This window comes from Bos taurus, chromosome 20, assembly GCF_002263795.3.
Source record: "Bos taurus isolate L1 Dominette 01449 registration number 42190680 breed Hereford chromosome 20, ARS-UCD2.0, whole genome shotgun sequence".
Classification (NCBI taxonomy): Eukaryota; Metazoa; Chordata; class Mammalia; order Artiodactyla; family Bovidae; genus Bos; species Bos taurus.
In genome coordinates this window covers 39,807,131-39,824,953 of record NC_037347.1, presented here as the reverse complement: position 1 = coordinate 39,824,953, position 17,823 = coordinate 39,807,131, and the positions used below count along the sequence as shown (strand labels likewise).

The 17,823-nt window shown below is 42.7% G+C and overlaps 1 protein-coding gene across 2 annotated transcripts in view; it reads right to left on the bottom strand.

Moving 5' to 3' along the window:
* SLC45A2 (solute carrier family 45 member 2) overlaps positions 1-17,823 on the bottom strand; it is a 38,834-nt gene that overhangs the window by 3,039 nt on the left and 17,972 nt on the right. The window contains exons 3-6 of one of the 2 annotated variants that reach the window (XM_010816827.4): positions 14,123-14,208; positions 9,547-9,690; positions 8,764-8,887; positions 506-711 (exon numbers count right to left, since the gene is read on the bottom strand). In XM_010816827.4, the coding sequence (XP_010815129.1) occupies positions 506-711; positions 8,764-8,887; positions 9,547-9,690; positions 14,123-14,208 (560 nt within the window). Of the gene's footprint in view, positions 1-505; positions 712-8,763; positions 8,888-9,546; positions 9,691-13,882; positions 14,209-17,823 lie in introns of both variants that reach the window. The other variant, XM_002696386.6, reaches the window with a different exon arrangement.

Here is a 17,823-nt window from a genome sequence, read left to right as displayed (position 1 = left end):
GCTTTCCTCCCTGCACACAGGGCGTGACTTACTAAAACCCCATTTCCAAGGAAAATATTGCTCAACCAGTAACTCCCAGAAATGGCACCGAACCTCTGTAGTGGTTGAGGGCCAGGGCCCTCGCTGTGGCACCCAGAAATGACTGCAGGTACATGGCACATGTCAGAAGCCCAAAGTTTCCGCTGCTTTGTCTCTGTGTGATTGTGGGCTGGCTTCTCAGCATTACCAACCCTCCCTTTTCCAATCTGACAAGTGGGAGTAATGGTGCCTGTCTGACTGCTCCCAAGTGCACTGGGCTTCAGAGTAAGGAGGAGAGGGTGGGCTGGGAACGTGGTCATGCCTTGGCCAGGCCATCGTAGCATCTGGCTGGACATTTTAGTGATGCAGTTTCAAGAACCCATATTTTCCAGCTCTGCTCTACACTTTCCCAAGTACCCCCCCCCCAACTCCCCCGCCTTCCCAGGGGGCTCCAGACGTCACTCAGCACTGGGGTTGGACCACAAACCTGCTCCTCATGGTGATACACAGCGATGAGGGTAAAGGGTACTGTGTACAGGGTGCTGGACATCACGCCAAACAAGGTGCACATGGCCAGGGTGGAGTAGACATTCGGGAAGAGCCCGATGAATCCCGTTCCTAGGCCAAACAGCAAATACCCCATAAAGTACAGACCCTTTAATCCGATGCAGGGAACCAACACTTTCTGAAAGTCTGTGGGGAGAAGAGAAGGAGAAATTATAGCTGGCAGTGCCTCACAACGTCTCATAATTTCAGACAACCTTTGCTTTTGAAGATTCACTTTTGTTTTTTTAAATCTTCCCTTTGATATTGAGTCAGGAACAAAAGAACCCCCTTATCTATGCCTGAAAACAGCTGGTTTTGGGAATCAGTTTTGAATCCTTTGCATAAAGGAGAGCTGGAGATTGCCTTCCTGGGTTGATTTTCTTTTCTGCAGGGAAGGACCAGGTACTGCGTAGTGGGCAGTTGTATATAGCAACAAGATGCAGAAGAGATGATTGAAAACCGCCTTTGTTATGGGACCCTGGGGCTGCAGGACATGCGAGAAAAGTGCAGTTCTTTCTAATTCGCAGGGATCTATCCCAGCAGGACCAAAATGACAATCCAGGTCTATCTTGACCCAAAGTCAGGTTGGAGGAAATGAACATAACCAGAGTTTATGGAATAAGCTGAGTCATTGAGTTTTTCTGCCCCACCCAAATGCTGTCTCCACAACCTGAGAAGCAGGTAAAGAAGGTACGTCACCTGCCGACACTGGCCCTGACATACCAGCCCTTCCCAGTCTGGTCAGGGGACCCTGCCGTGCCAGGCACCTCGCCATCGCTGGCACCCTCACACTCTGGACGAGCTCTATAACTTCTCCAAAGCCTCAGCTTCTTGATCAGAAAAATGGAACTAGTAAAATCCTTGCTGGCGGTTGTTACTAGGATCAAATGAAGTAAAACAGCTGTGAAATCCCCCAGCCAAATGCCAAGCACACAGAAGACATCAAGTTAACATTGGCTATCATAATTTCAAAAACACAGACTTTGCTTAATATGGTTGACTTTTCACTGGGGTCTCCTTGAAGCAGGTAAACTTGGCTTGCTCATAAAAGACTCATGGTAGAGCTCATTCTTTAAAACTGAAAATTTTGCTTTAAAGTATTTTCCTATGTTTTTCACCACAGTAGGGAAAATCCCTAAGAACGTTTTGTCTTCCTTTTTTAATCATTTATTTTAATCCATAGTTTTATCTTTCCTCTGCCCCATGCTTCTAGAACAAATGAACCCAGGAGATAGATACATGATAGAAGCTAGAAATGTGCCTACTTAAGAGTGAAATTTCCCATGTCTATTCAAATAATTATTAGATTTACATTGCATAGACAAGAAACCTCATCTGTATTCCATTTGTATTATTGTTATATCAATTATGCATTAAATATGTGAAGAGAAAGTTGTTTAGTCATGTCTGACTCTTTGCGACCCCATGGACTATACAGTCCATGGAATTCTCCAGGCCAGAATACTAGAGTGGGTGGCCTTTCCCTTCTCCAGAGGATCTTCCCAATCCAGGAATCGAACCCAGGCTTCCCTCATTGCAGGTGGATTCTTTACCAGCTGACCCACAAGAGATGCTCAAGAATACTGGAGTGGTAGGCCACCCCTTCTCCAGTGAATCTTCCCAACCCAGGAGTTGAACTAGGGTCTCCTGCATTGCAGGCGAATTAAATTTGTATCTATTATGTATTACATTGGTATCAATTTGGAATTCTGAAATGTTAAAGGAACAACATTGCTTCCTCTATTAAATTCATGCCATGCTTGGAGGGGTGTTGTCAAGGCTGAGAATAAAAGCAGTGTAAATCTAGTTTGCTTAATGATTACATTTATGCAGAAAATGGAATATAAGTTGTCTCAGTACCTGAAAGATACCATCAGTATTCTTTAGGTAAATGCTCTCACCAAGTAGATGGGCCAACAAGAAAGAAGGCAAAAGGTGATAAAAAAGATATTTGGAAACACAACTAACTTCACTACAAAGACTGAAAATCTGGCAAAGAATGCTTTATTTATGAAGCGAAGTCAGTAACTGTCAGCCAAGTTGACTTGCCCTCTGCTGTGTCTGATACTAAGTAACATTGTGCCTCTCCTTAGGGTTGGAGAGAAATGACTGATTAAGGCCCCAGCTTTGAATAGTAGTCTATGCTATGAACAATTGGCTATATTTCAGTACTCAGTGTGACTATACTCATCAATCTAAGTGTACCTGCTGTGTAAAAGGAGCTTGAAAACAGTCCTTTATCACCATCCCCCATCTCTTACCTCAGCAGCCAGATTGCCCTACCAAAGTCCCTCTGGATAGACATTCTGGGTCGTCAACCTGGTGTTATGTGATGAGTCCAAAATACAGGGTTATCTAGTGTACTCTGGAATTGCGGCAAATGATCGATTCTGCCCAGAGTGGGTTGGAGTGCAGAGGGAAAGACTTGAGAGATGGCACAAACAGGGGCATTTTGGAGTTGGGTCTGGCTGGGTAGGGAGGGAGAAACAGCAGCTCAGGCGGAAGAAACCAAATATAAATACACAGTCATGAGACCGGCTGGGAAGTGGGTCATTGGGAGAGTTTCTGCTTGGGAGTGACTGAGGTCCAAGGATGAGCCAGGCCAGATGGTGAGTCCTGGAGCACCAAGGTCAGGACCTCCACTCTATCTTATGGGAGCCCCTGAAGATCTTTAGGCAGGGCTGGTTTGCGGGGAGCGAGCTCCGCCTCTGGCAAAGGTCATGAGGAAGGAGGCTTGGCATACGCAAAGGCGGGATCAAGCCTCAGGAGTCTCCCTGGAAATTCTCGAGCAATCTACCCCCAAAACCAGAGTCTGCCTACTTTCTGCTTTGTGCTTTCACCTACACCTCTGACTTTACGGGGGGCTGTCCCCCACTACCTCTCTGAAAAAACTTAGCTTACAGCTCCAGTTAATAATTCCTGGGTGTGACAGTGTTTAACCTACAAACTCCTTTGGAAATCCTCTAGCCTGCCTGAATAGGTTTTTCCGGCCACATGTGATTGTTCAGAGCCTCCCAACTGTGAGAGGCAGGAGATGTTCTAAACTGTGTAAACACAGATTCTTTTGAATAGTTAAAAGATTGATTAGAAATTGTATTGGTGAAGGGATTTTCACTTGTTGGGCCAATGTTTGCTGCTAAGTTTCCATATCCCTTACCTGCTGTGTCCCTGGCAGTGTATTGATTAATATAATTGGTGTGAGTAGTAGCTTTAATGTTTGTAACCTGGGACCCTTGAGTTAATTCTTTTTCTTGTTATAGCCCACCACACCTTTGCTCTGTAGGAATGCAACTTTATCTAATGCTTTTGGAGGGTGGCTCCTGACCAATCACCTTTAGAGAAAAATAAGTTTTCTGAAGAAAAGGTCTTAAAATGTTAACAGGCCTCCGGGCCAGAAGATGATGCAAATCACCTAAGCTTTTGCATATGATAAGTTTGCAGGAAGAAAGCCTGGCTTGCTGCCTGACTCTACCCCTTCCCCCATTATCCTCTATGCATAACTTAAGGTATAAAAACTACTTTGGAAAATAAAGTGCGGGCCTTGTTCACTGAAACTTGGTCTCACCATGTCGTTCTTTCTCTTACCTTCTGGCTGAATTATTCAGCCTCTTTTCTACACTGAATTTCCTCACTGAGCTATCCTTATTTCAGCCTCTTTTCTCCACTGAATTTCTTCACTGAGCTATCCTCATTCTATTACTCTTTATATCCTTAATTAACATTTAGTTAAACAATTGTTTCCTGATCTTCGCCTACGCCGTCTCTCCTTCGAATACCCTGGATCAGCCGGGGCTGGTCCCCGGCACTGGTTGGTATTTTATAGAGAATATTTTAGTTCTAACTCACTGTCTTAGGAATATCACAGGTTTATACATTAATATAACTTTCAAAAACTATTAAAATAGGAGGGATTCTTGTATAGAGAGATTTTAAGTAGAAAGGTCCTAAAAAATAACGTGCTCTTGAATTTTCAAAAGCCATGAAATTCATGTAGGAGCTCAACATAGATAATGGAAGAGTCCCTGGGAGGGATTCTTTGAGGAGAACAAGTTAAAATTGACATAAAATTAAAAGGCTAATGACTTTTAGAAAAATATTTTCCTCTTAAAAGAATGAGGATGGTAGTAAATAGTTGCCCTACATCTTGAGAGCACAAAGTGAGATGGATAAGTTATTAAATCCTTTCAGTCTAATGCTCCCTGATTCTAGGTATTTAAAATTGGCCTCCTGCAAGTTTTTTTTTTTTTTCCTTCTTCTTAATTTGTATACTCTGGACCCAAGGATCAAACCTGTGTCTCTTACTTCTGCACTCACAGACGAGTTCATTACCATTAATGCCATCTGGGAAGCCCAAGGTGGGCAAAGGGCTTCCCTGGTCGCTCAGTGGTAAAGAACCTGCCTGACAATGCAGGAGATGCAGGTTCAATCACTGGGTTGGGAAGATCCCCTGGAGAAGGAAATGGCAACCCACTCCAGTTTTCTTTGCCTGGGAAATCCCATGGGCAGAGGAACCTGGCTGCAGTCCATGAGTTGTAGAGTCAGACATGGCTCAGCAACTGAACAACAAGGGGAAGAAAGGGTTTTGCTAAGGAAACGTAAGCTTCAAGCCACCACTATTTGGTTACCATAAATTTTAAAATAATGAATTCTACACAATGGAGTATTACTCAGCCATTAAAAAGAATACATTTGAATCAGTTCTAATGAGGTGGATGAAACTGGAGCCTATTATACAGAGTGAAGTAAGCCAGAAGGAAAAACACCAATACAGTATACTAACGCATATATATGGAATTTAGAAAGATGATAACAATAACCCTGTGTACGAGACAGCAAAAGTGACGCTGATGTATGGAACAGTCTTATGGACTCTGTGGGAGAGGGAGAGGGTGGGGAGATTTGGGAGAATGGCATTGAAACAGGTAAAATATCATGTATGAAACGAGATGCCAGTCCAGGTTCAATGCACGATACTGGATGCTTGGGGCTAATGCACTGGGATGACCCAGAGGGATGATATGGGGAGGGAGGAGGGAGGAGGGTTCAGGATGGGGAGCACATGTATACCTGTGATGGATTCATTTTGATATTTGGCAAAACTAATACAATTATGTAAAGTTTAAAAATAAAATATGCAATCCAAAAGTCTACAAATAATAAATGCTGGAGAGGGTGTGGAGAAAAGGGAACCCTCTTACACTGTTGGTGGGAATGCAAACTAGTACAGCCACTATGGAGAACAGTGTGGAGATTCCTTAAAAAACTGGAAATAGAACTGCCTTATGATCCAGCAATCCCACTGCTGGGCATACACACTGAGGAAACCAGAAGGGAAAGAGACACGTGTACCCCAATGTTCATCGCAGCACTGTTTATAATAGCCAGGACGTGGAAGCAACCTAGATGTCCATCAGCAGATGAATGGATAAGAAAGCTGTGGTACATATACACAATGGAGTATTACTCAGCCATTAAAAAGAATACATTTGAATCAGTTCTAATGAGGTGGATGAAACTGGAGCCTATTATACAGAGTGAAGTAAGCCAGAAGGAAAAACACCAATACAGTATACTAACGCATATATATGGAATTTAGAAAGATGGTAACGATAACCCTGTATACGAGACAGCAAAAGAGACACTGACGTATAGAACAGTCTTATGGACTCTGTGGGAGAGGGAGAGGGTGGGAAGATTTGGGAGAATGGCATTGAAATATGTAAAATATCATGTATGAAACGAGATGCCAGTCCAGGTTCAATGCACGATACTGGATGCTTGGGGCTGGTGCACTGGGACGACCCAGAGGGATGGTGTGGGGAGGGAGGAGGGATGGGGGTTCAGGATGGGGAACACATGTATACCTGTGGTGGATTCATTTTGATATTTGGCAAAACTAATACAATTATGTAAAGTTTAAAAATAAAATAAAATTAATTAAAAAAAAAAAAAAGAACACACACACACACACAAAAGAAACTGAATCAAACAGAATGCCAATCAATAGGAAATGCTGCCATTAGGAGTCCCAAACCACTTCCCAAGTACAGAATCTAGATCTTGGGAGTAGGAGTGAGTATATGGTCTAAGAGCAGCATGAACATCTTATGGGACTTCTTTTTAAAATTATTTTTTCCAGCTTTTTGGGGGAATAAAAATAAAAAAGTACATATTTGAAACCCAAAAAATAAATAAATAAATAAAATAAAATAAAATTTAAAAATAAATAAATAAATAAAATAATGAATTCTATGGTTTTATGATTATGAAACACAAGCTGGAATCAAGATTGCCAGGAGAAATATCAATAACCTTAGATATGCAGATGACACCACCCTTATGGCAGAAAGTGAAGAGGAACTAAAAAGCCTCTTGATGAAAGTAAAAGTGGAGAGTGAAAAAGTTGGCTTAAAGCTCAACATTCAGAAAATGAAGATCATGGCATCCGGCCCCATCACTTCATGGGAAATAGATGGGGAAACAGTGGAAACAGTGTCAGACTTTATTTTTCTGGGCTCCAAAATCACTGCAGATGGTGCCTGCAGCCATGAAATTAAAAGATGCTTACTCCTTGGAAGGAAAGTTATGACCAACCTAGACAGCATATTCAAAAGCAGAGACATTACTTTGCCAACAAAGGTCCGTCTAGTCAAGGATATGGTTTTTCCTGTGGTCATGTATGGATGTGAGAGTTGGACTGTGAAGAAGGCTGAGTGCCGAAGAATTGATGCTTTTGAACTGTGGTGTTGGAGAAGACTCTTGAGAGTCCCTTGGACTGCAAGGAGATCCCACCAGTCCATTCTGAAGGAGATCAGCCCTGGGATTTCTTTGGAAGGAATGATGCTGAAGCTGAAACTCCAGTACTTTGGCCACCTCATGCGAAGAGTTGACTCATTGGAAAAGACTGATGCTGGGAGGGATTGGGGGCAGGAGGAGAAGGGGACGACAGAGGATGAGATGGCTGGATGGCATCACTGACTCGATGGACATGAGTCTCAGTGAACTCTGGGAGTTGGTGTTGGACAGGGAGGCCTGGCGTGCTGCGATTCATGGGGTCACAAAGAGTCAGACACGACTGAGCGACTGATCTGATCTGATCTGATGATTATGGGGTTCATGGATATGCTTATATTAGGTCCCCTTTCCCCACTTGGGCTATACTTTAAAGAGATTTTCTTGACCTCAAAACAGGTTTTCAGCTGTGTTTTAGCTGGGCAAAGGGCTAAATGCCAGGCTATGGGACATTGTTTACATTCACTTTCCTCCCCAACAAGAAGCACACTTCAGTGACAGAATGATGCCCCTGGGAATGGTACCACGGATTGTCCTCCATTGCCTCCCCCGCTTCCACTTGGGCCATAACCCTGCTGTCCCCTGGGCCTGTCCAAAGCCTGGACCTCTGCCCTGCGGATCAGCTATTTTTCCCACAATACTGAAGAAGCTTCCAAATTTCCATTCCAAATGAGGGACCTGCATACATTTTAAAGGCCTGAGTTTTCATTTAACTCAATGTGTACAGCACTTGGAGATTTCCATACAAATTAGCAAGCACAAAATGAGCCTGTGTGATGCCCTAAAGTTAGAGGACATCCATTTGGACATAGTTAAATCCAATCCCAGAAATCCCTTTGAATACAGTGTCCCCATAGATAAATTTAGCCAAGGTTGGGGGTGGGTGGGTGAAGTTAATAGACCCCATGGAAAGCTGATGCCTGAGAAGAAAAGCTGTCCTTCTCAATCTAGAAGAGGGCTCCTATAACATACCACCCTACTGATCGGAGCTAAGGTTATGTTACTTTTGTCACCTATCATATTAACCATCCCTCCCATTTTCTGTCTAGATTAATAAGTGTACTTATGAAACCTCATGGTGATCTCACTGCAGCAGAACCCAGACCTGCTGTTAATCAGTCATCTTGGCTGTGACGATCCTTCACGCATCCAATACTTTACCATGTTGTTTCCAAGGTTTCCTCTTATTTCCCAAAATATCTTGATCAGGAGCCCCCTGATTCCAAGTACAAAGTAATTGCTGTGGAGAATTGTACCCAGGATTCACTGGGAAAAGGCTACTTGATGAAGTCTCTTCTAAGGTAAAAGGGTTTTCCTGATCTCCATATATTTACCAAAAATAAAGTCCAAGATTCTGCTAGACCAGAGCCCTTAGAAGACACCCTCAAGAGGAGGAGGCTTACTTACAAGAATAAAGTGAGGAGAACATAGAGTTGATGCACAAGCCCCAGCATCCAACCTCGACCCCTCTTTGGTAGATGAGGAACTCTGTGGAGTTGTGGGCACCGTAGGGATCCCCGTGGTACACGATCTGCAAGAGAGATTTGGGGCCGCTGAGTTCCCAGTGCAGGTTGGTAAGGACCCCTTCTCATGTGCTCTGTGTCTCTTCCCCTTGCTGGGGGCACAGACCTCAGGGTGTCTGTGTCCCCCTTTCATCCTTTCACACCTCCACTCAAGGACCCTCAGGACGACTTAATGCCTACTGCCTGCAATCTAAACATCCTTCACATGTTGAACATCCCTCCTCCTGTCTAACATCTGGCTCCCCCTGGCTTAGGCAACCCTGTCACCCTATTCTGGTACAGCCAACAGGCTTCAGACTCATCTCCACACACGCCAGTCCTATCTCCAACTGGAATGTTTCCTTCCCGTCCCCTCCCTCTCCAATTCCTACTCACCCTTCAAGAAGCAAATCACACTGCCCCTCCTTTATTAAGCCTGCTGTGACCACTACCGCTCACCTCAAATTTTCCTTATTTGTTGTATTTGATCGAGTACTGGTCCCATAGTGTCTTCTAACTGTTCAGGGTGTAGAAACTTCCCTCTGGAACTTGTTTATAAGCCAGCTCCCTGAAGGTACTCTCTCTTCTGCTCTTACTGTGCCCATCCTAGACGTGCTCAGAAGCTCCACAGGTGCTGATGGAGCGATCGGTGTGTGAGACAAAGAGCGTGTGCAGACAAGTCTGTTACCTGGCCCATGAAGTCTGTGAAGAAGAGCATGTTGGACAGGAAGGCAGTCCATCCAATGAGGTGGCTGATGCAAAGGCAGCGGTAATGAGGGGGCATGCTCCTCAATGCCCTCAGCAGTGACCTCAAGGTCATTGTCCTCTGAGTCTGGAATAAAACACCAAACAGGTGTGACATTCAGTGTAGACACATAGCCCACTGTGGGATCTGTTAGTAGTCCATCACACAAGGTCACACCATTTGGGCATGGCACCATCATTTCCATGGAGTGTTCTCATAGGAGGTGTTTTGTTATGTATGTGCAGATACTTCACAGCTTCAGGCCAATATGAGGGCTTTAAGGACATAAGAGCGAAGGGACTAGAAATAGACTTGCTTTAAGCCAAGACGTAAGAGCCACCCATCAAACTTCCTGTCTTTGAATGACAGAACCACTGTATAAGGATAAAGCTCATGGATTTAAGTGAGGCCCTGGATGGTTATAATTCTTAGATCTCTTGATTCTTAAAATCTGGTCATCCAAATTCCAAGATGGCCTCTATACTCTCTGTCTTCATGATTCTGTTCTATTCTATGACAAAAGGATTTTGCAGAAGTAACTAAGGTTACTAACCAGTTGGCTTCAAGTTAATGAACAGGGAGATTATCTGGGTGACCCTAATGAAATCACATCAACCGTTTAAAAAGCATAGGTTTCTCTCTGGCTGGGAGCAGAAGGGGAAGCCAGAAAGTCTCAAAGCACAAGAATTGCTGGGGTTTGAAGGTGAAGTGGGCTACAGGGGAGAACTTCAGTGTGACCTCCAGGAAGTGACTGATCCCTGGCCATCAATTAGCAAGAAAACAAGGACCTCGACAACCACAAGAAGCTGGCTTCTACCTGCATGAGCTCGAAGCTGATTCTTCCCCATTCAAACCTCTGGATGAGAAGGCAGCTACACCAACACCTTGATTTCAGCCTTGTGAGACCCTGAGCAGAGCACTTGACTGAGCCCACCCAGACTTCTGACCTACAGAACTCTGAGATAATAAATGCATGTGGCTTTAAGCTGCTAAATCCGTGGTAGTTTGTTATGCTGCAGTAGAAAATTACTACATCGAGCCAATCAGCTCCCTGCTCTGGGTCAGGTACCTCCTCTTGGTATATTTCTCTGGATCCTGCCATCAGTCAACATGTGTAAATGAGCCCTAAGTCTAGTCAGAAGTGAGAACATTGTAGATCATACACATACGCACAAAACTAGACACATGTAAGATGAATACATATGCCCCCTAATTCTTTAACCTAGACTTGAATTATCTTAAAACCAGAGGCTGTAATTTAACAGCCTTTAATAGCTTGTCATATGAGAGAAGAAAAATATCTTGGGAATATTAAGAAATCAGCTGCCCTGAAGACACTGAGACAGAAAACATTAACCATGGTAGGGTGATGGGTCTTTCTTTCTGTCTGATTTCTATTTGTCCTGAATCTTGACATAATAAAATTGGATCTTAGCTAGTTTATTTACAAGATAGTCTCCCAAGATTTTTCCATTTTAACTATAAGAGAAAATTGTTTTATAACTCTTAATCTTCTGTGATAATGCTTTTTACTTCTTTGATGCAGGAAATTATATTCACTCATTGTAGGGTTGTTGTACAAGTTGAGTTTTTATTTCGTGGATTTTATAGTATTTAACCTAATGACCATGACTCCACTGACTTTTTCTACTTACTCAGTATTTTTAAAAAAATACATAGACATTACTATGGAGTAAAGAAAAAAATATTTTCTGCATGTAGCACATGGTATTTGTCTAAATAAATGGTGACCATAGCAGAAATCCAACGTAGAACTATTACTTTTTCCCTTGACTACAGGAAGAAACAATTAATGATATAGACTGAGGAATAACAGCCTGATTTTCATATCTCAGACCACGTGATTCATCTTTAATTTCTTTCCCTTCTTTCCAAAAATTCAAAAATTTAAAAAGTGAATTTGACCAGCCTCATTTCAAATATTAATTTATGCTTTGGCCTTATATATAATTTCAGCCTGTTTTCATTGTTAACCTAATTTTTTCCTTTCTCCCCAAAATAAATAAAAGCTTCAAAATTATGCCTTTCTGTAAAAGCTGTGAATATAAATACTCAGTCTTTCTGGATATTTTAACTCAGAATGAAAATTCAGCTAGCATCTTATTCACTGACTCATCAGTTCCCTTAGTAAAGCCCTTGCGATGATTTTGAGCTGTTGGGAGTTGTTTTACTGCTTGCATTTGTCAACTGGAGATTGGGTCATGATGGATCTATAAATGAAAAATGAACAGAGCCATGAGGGGGAGACAGAACTGCACAAAAGTACCCTCGGAAGGAGACTAAATGTTGAGCAACTGATGGTGGGGAGGAAATAGAGATGGATTTTTATGGTATGCAGTTTGAACAATGAAATAATTCAGGCCTCTTGACATTAAAAAAAAAAAAAAAATCCCAGTTCTCAAATTGCACAGCCACCCTCATTTTGGAAAGTAATGACTTTGACAAACAAGAATGTTAGGACCTGACACTGTGGAGATGCCCACTATTCAGCTGGAAGCTCCCGAGATGCACTATTGGAATAGCAGTCAGGTGCTTGACTTTGAGCCTAAGATATATTATTCTTTTTTTTTCCCCTATGTAATAGAAGCATTCAGAGCCTACAGTGTTGTGCATGTGGCATATGCTGACACAAGTTAATTGTATTTGATGCATTTCTTCTCCTAATGGTGTAGAGGGTTTTATGCCTTTCAAAAGACTTCCACACACTTGATTTCATTCAGTCATCACAACAGCCTCGGGGCAGACTGAGACAGCCTCTGTTGGGTGACTCTTTGAGAGCCAGTCAACGCAAAGAGGGCAAAGAGGCAGTCATAATCCATCGTATCTACTTATCTTAAGTAAACTCTGTCTGGTTTTATTCCTTTAACCCTGACATTATTTTTTCTTTATTTTCAAAGTAATACGTGTCTATTACAGAAATGCTGAATACACTGAAGGGTTTAGAAAAGAAAATAAAGACCACCTGTTAGCCCACCACACAAAGACAATAATTTCAATGAGCATTTTGGGTGTATATCTTTTCTGTTTTTTTCTCTGTGTCTGCATAGCTTTTCCCACAATCTCCATTGTGGAAAATTCTTCACAGTTAAACACTTGGTTCTGCAAATGACCTCTGACATCCTTGGCATCTCCATGATCGAATAAAGAGCATGGTTGTCTAATGGTGAGGTGATCTAGTCACACCACATATCCTAGAACTGCCCTCTGAACCTGCAACAGTGTTACCACCTCCAGGGCTTCCCCTTCTCCCTGAAGCCTACCAGGGCATCTACCATCCAAATGGGTCACTGTATGTGCCATTGATCTGTTTAAATATATGCACATCACCCATAATTACATATTCTTTGTGGGCAGAGAATATATGTTTTTTCATCTCAACCCATTGGCCACTGTTTCCTTTAATTCCACCTTAAAATGTTTTGTCACTCAGGGCATGATAAGGATGCTGTCTTTTTGGAATTTCATGGTTAAACAGTTGTTCATCTGTAAATATCCTTTATGGCAAATTTTCAATCCTCTCGTCTCTCAGGGAATGGGAAAAAAACATTCATTTTGTATATATGTGTGTGTTCTATCTGATATGTCTTAAATAAAGCTTCAAAAACACACACATGTAATGATCAAATGGCTTCCATTGTGTAGCTATTCCATGAATCCCATGCTGCTGCCTTGCAGAACCACAGAGCAAGGGGGCTCCATCCTACCCGATACCAGCAGGGAGTATAAATGTTTTCCCACAGGCAGTCTGGAGCCCCAAGGTCTCAGCAGGTCTATGGAGGCCTAGATTCTCCTATTTTCTCTATTCACTCTATGATCAAAATAAAATGAAGGCTCCATCCCAATAGCCTTTTAGTTCCTCCAGTTGCCAACTGGGGATGCTGTTATTTGGAATAACAAATTTATAATCCTAATTTAGTCTGAGGATGGATAATTCCAGGCTTATCTTATGGCCTAACATTTTACAGTCAGCTTCATCTTCCCTGATTTGATGGTTTGCAAAGAGTGAGAGGCAGAAGGACAAGAGGGAAATGCACACATTTTTCTATTAGGTGCAAAGTTTTAATTCCAAGGGATAATAGCTAATGGGCATTTGCAGATTCAATTGGTAGATTCACAAAATTTCAATTTGAGGATAACAAAACTCTTTACATCAAATAATCAAGCAAAACAAAGACAAGGATCAATGTTAAAAGAATGAACACAAGGAAAGAACAAGAGTATTTTTCCTGAGTAAATAAAAAGGAACTTGCATCTTTACCTGTTCAGCAGGGTTTTTGGTTTTTCCTCCCTGCAGCACCAACTCTTGGTTTACATAACCATTTTTTACTTTCTCAATAGACCCATACTCGTACATTTTGTCTGATGACAAGGCAAGGTCCTGGGGGGCTTGCTGTGGGGGAATGTCCTTTGCAACATCTCTAAGTGGGGCTTCAGGGATACTGCACAGATGGATAATAAAACACAAAGTGAGCACCAGCGAGGAGAAGAAGAACATGACCTGGAATTCCGTGCCCAGCAGTCTTCCCAGTTCCAAGTGGGCCCAGTCAATGGCACCCAAAAGGTAACCGAGAGCACCTCCCAAACCTGCAAAGAAAGAAGGAGCTGTATTAGCATTAATTAGAACTGTCTTCTCTCTCATCATGTGCAGGCCCTCTACTTCAGTGGGAAAGTTCCCTGAGGACAGCAGAGGTGGCCTGGTTATAACTGGAGAAGTAACACAGGGAGAGGCTAAGACACCTGGGCTGGATGTGTGGGTTCAAGGCCTGGCTCTAGTATACACTTGCTGTGAACTAGAACTTCCTCATTCATAATATGGGGATTATGATTTTTTTTAAAAAGTAACATGCTAGACACATAGTAAGCACTTAGTAAACATTGCCACCATCTGAAGTCCCATGATTTTCTAAACTGTACTCTCAACATGGCTTAAGAACTAAAACTCCTGGCCCTAAAGCCCTAGTTTTTGATTGCAATAAAATATAATTATTGCATTGTCATTGATCTATTAATAAGTTTCTTAGGGTGACACAAGTTTGCAAAGATCAAACAGCCTTGGAATCTCTCTTCTTTCCCCTATGACAAGTTAAAAGTGTGACTTGGGGGGATAAGTTAGGAGTTTGGGATTAACAGATACACACTACTACATATAAAAGAGATAAAAAAACAAGGACCTACTATATAGCACAGGGAACTATATTCAATATTTTGTAATAACCTATAATGAAAAAGAACCTGAAAAAGCCTCTGTATAACTGAACCCCTTTGCTGTATACCTGAAACATTGTAAATCAACTATACTTCAATAAAACAAAATAGAAAACAAAAGCTAAAGGTACTTGATACCAGTTGATAACCACAGAAAAAATAAAAACAAAAATTTAAATATGAATTTAAAAATATTTATTTCTTTATTTGGCTATGCTATGTCTTAGTTTCAGCACTTGGGATCTTCAGTCTTCACTGTGGCATGCGGGTTCTTTAATTGCAGCATTTGAACTCTTTAGCTCTGGCCTGTGGGATCTCATTCCTTCATCCGGGACCCCTGCATTGGGAGGATGGAGTCTTAGCCACTGTACCACCAGGTAAATCCCTAAGTATGAATTTTTAAAAATCTTGTTATCCTGTTCCAGGATCCTGACCTGAAGTCTTTCTGGTGCTTGCCTTATCTGCTGTTGCTAAGTCACGTCAGTCATGTCCGACTCTGTGTGACCCCATAGACAGCAGCCCACCAGGCTCCCATCCCTGGGATTCTCCAGGCAAGAATACTGGAGTGGGTTGCCATTTCCTTCTCCAGTTCATGAAAGTGAAAAGTGAAAGTGAAGTCGCACAGTCGTGTCTGACTCTTCAAGACCCCATGGACTGTAGCCTACCAGGCTCCTCTGTCCATGGGATTTCCCAGGCAAAAGTACTGGAGTGGGGTGCCATTGCTTTCTCCGGTGCTTGCCTTATCTGCTTACACTTAAAGACAGTGTGATCTGAGGGACATTGAGAAGCGATTTCTCAAAAAGAATTCTGCCCTTACAGCCTAACATTTGAAATTCTGCCATTAGTGATTCATTCTTTGAGGTTCCTGTTTTAAAAAGCAAGTGCTCCTGGTACAGACAAGCTATTGCAGGTCTCAATATTGAAGCAGTAAGTGCTCCTCAGATGGTCTGCCTGGCCGTGGGCACCAGTGACATCCAAGAGTGCTGGGCTGCAGCAGGAGCATACCATGGGGTCGGAGGATGTCCAGGGGAGTAAGCAGAGGGATGCCAAACACATCTACCTACAACGAAGTGTAGGGCCGATCCTCCTGCAAATATCTTTAAACATCAACCTTCCATCCTGTCTTACCAAAGAGAAATATCTATCTACCTAGTCAGATCAGCTTTGTGTTTGTTTTTCTAAGGCAACGGTATCCCACTCCAGTACTCTTGCCTGGAAAATCCCACGGATAGAGGAGCCTGGTAGGCTGCAGTCCATGGGGTCGCTGGGAGTCGGACACGACTGAGTGACTTCACTTTCACTTTTCACTTTCATGCATTGGAGAAGGAAATGGCAACCCACTCCAGTGTTCTTGCCTGGAGAATCCCAGGGACGGGGGAGCCTGGTCGGCTGCAGTCTATGGAGTCACACAGAGTTGGACACGACTGAAGCGACTTAGCAGCAGCAGCAGCAGCAGCAGCAGCAGTGAAGTCTCCATTTTATCTGCCAGGTAAAGACAACATCCTGGGACTTCCCTGGTGGTCCAGTGGCTAAGACTCCCCTCTCCCAGCATAGGGAGCCTGGGTCCAATTCCTGGTCAGGGAACTAGAACCCACGTGCCACAACTAAGAATTTGCATGTTGCAGCTAAAAGATCCCACATGCTGCAAAGAAGATCGAAGATCCTTCAAGCCACAACTAAAACCTGGTGGAGCCAAATAAATAAATAATTTTTTTTTAAAAAACCTAAAAAATACAATATTCTCACAAATCAGAGAATTAAGGAATAAAACAGAGCTTAAGGAATTCTCTCTCAAACCTTAAACATTTAAACTTACCTAAACCCTGATCCCAGGAACACAAATCTGAATGCCAGGTAATATGAATCCTAATTTATCCAGAATGTTGGAAGAATGGATGATTCTAGTCACCTCACATTCTGTCTAATTGCAATTTACCATAGAGAGTATTTACAGATGAACAAATGTTTAACCACTGAATTCCAAGCACATCATTGTCATGCTCTGAGTGACAAAGCATTTTAAGGCAGAATTATGGGGAACAGTGGCCAATGGGTTACAATGAAAAAAACATATGTTCTCTGCTAACAAGGAATATGTAGTCTAGTTATGGGTGAGGTGCATGTATTTAAACAGATACATGGTACATAGAGTGACCTGTTTGGATGGTAGGCGCCCTGGTAGGCTCCAGGAAGAAAGGGAAGCCCTGGAGGTGGTTACATTGTTGCTGGTTCAGGGGGCAGTTCTGGGACATGTGATGCGATGGATCACCATTAGACAGTGATGCTCTTTATTCAATCATGGAGATGCCGAGGATGTCTGTGCTGAGCCAAGCAGTCAACCAAACAAAATGTACTAAAAGCCTAGCTCTATTGTAGGGTCTGTCTAGACCAGAGTTTCTCAGTCCCAGCATGACTGACATTTTGGGGATGGATAGTACTTTGGCCACCTCATGCGAAGAGTTGACTCATTGGAAAAGACTCTAATGTTGGGAGGGATTGGGGGCAGAAGGAGAAGGGGACGACAGAGGATGAGATGATTGGATGGCATCACTGACTTGATGGACGTGAGTCTGAGTGAATTCCGGGAGTGGGTGATGGACAGGGAGGCCTGGCGTGCTGCGATTCATGGGGTTGCAAAGAGTCAGACATGACTGAGTGACTGAACTGAACTGAACTGAACTGAAGTCTTTGTTGGAGGCTGTTCTGTGCATTGTAGGATGTTTTGCAACATGTCTGGCCTCCTCCATGCGATGCCAGTACAACCTCTCCTCTAGTCAACAGACACGAATGTCTCCTGACATTGTCTAATGTCCCCCAGGGGGACAAATGGGCACCAACTGAGAACCCTTGTTCTTAATTGATCCTATGCAAAACGTATATATCTGTTTCTCAAAACTACCATTTGTGACTAGATCAATGGTTGTTATACTGCCATTAAGTTCTCCTATCGTGTATGCCTCTTTTCTTCAAATTTACTTTTCCACTGAGCAGAGG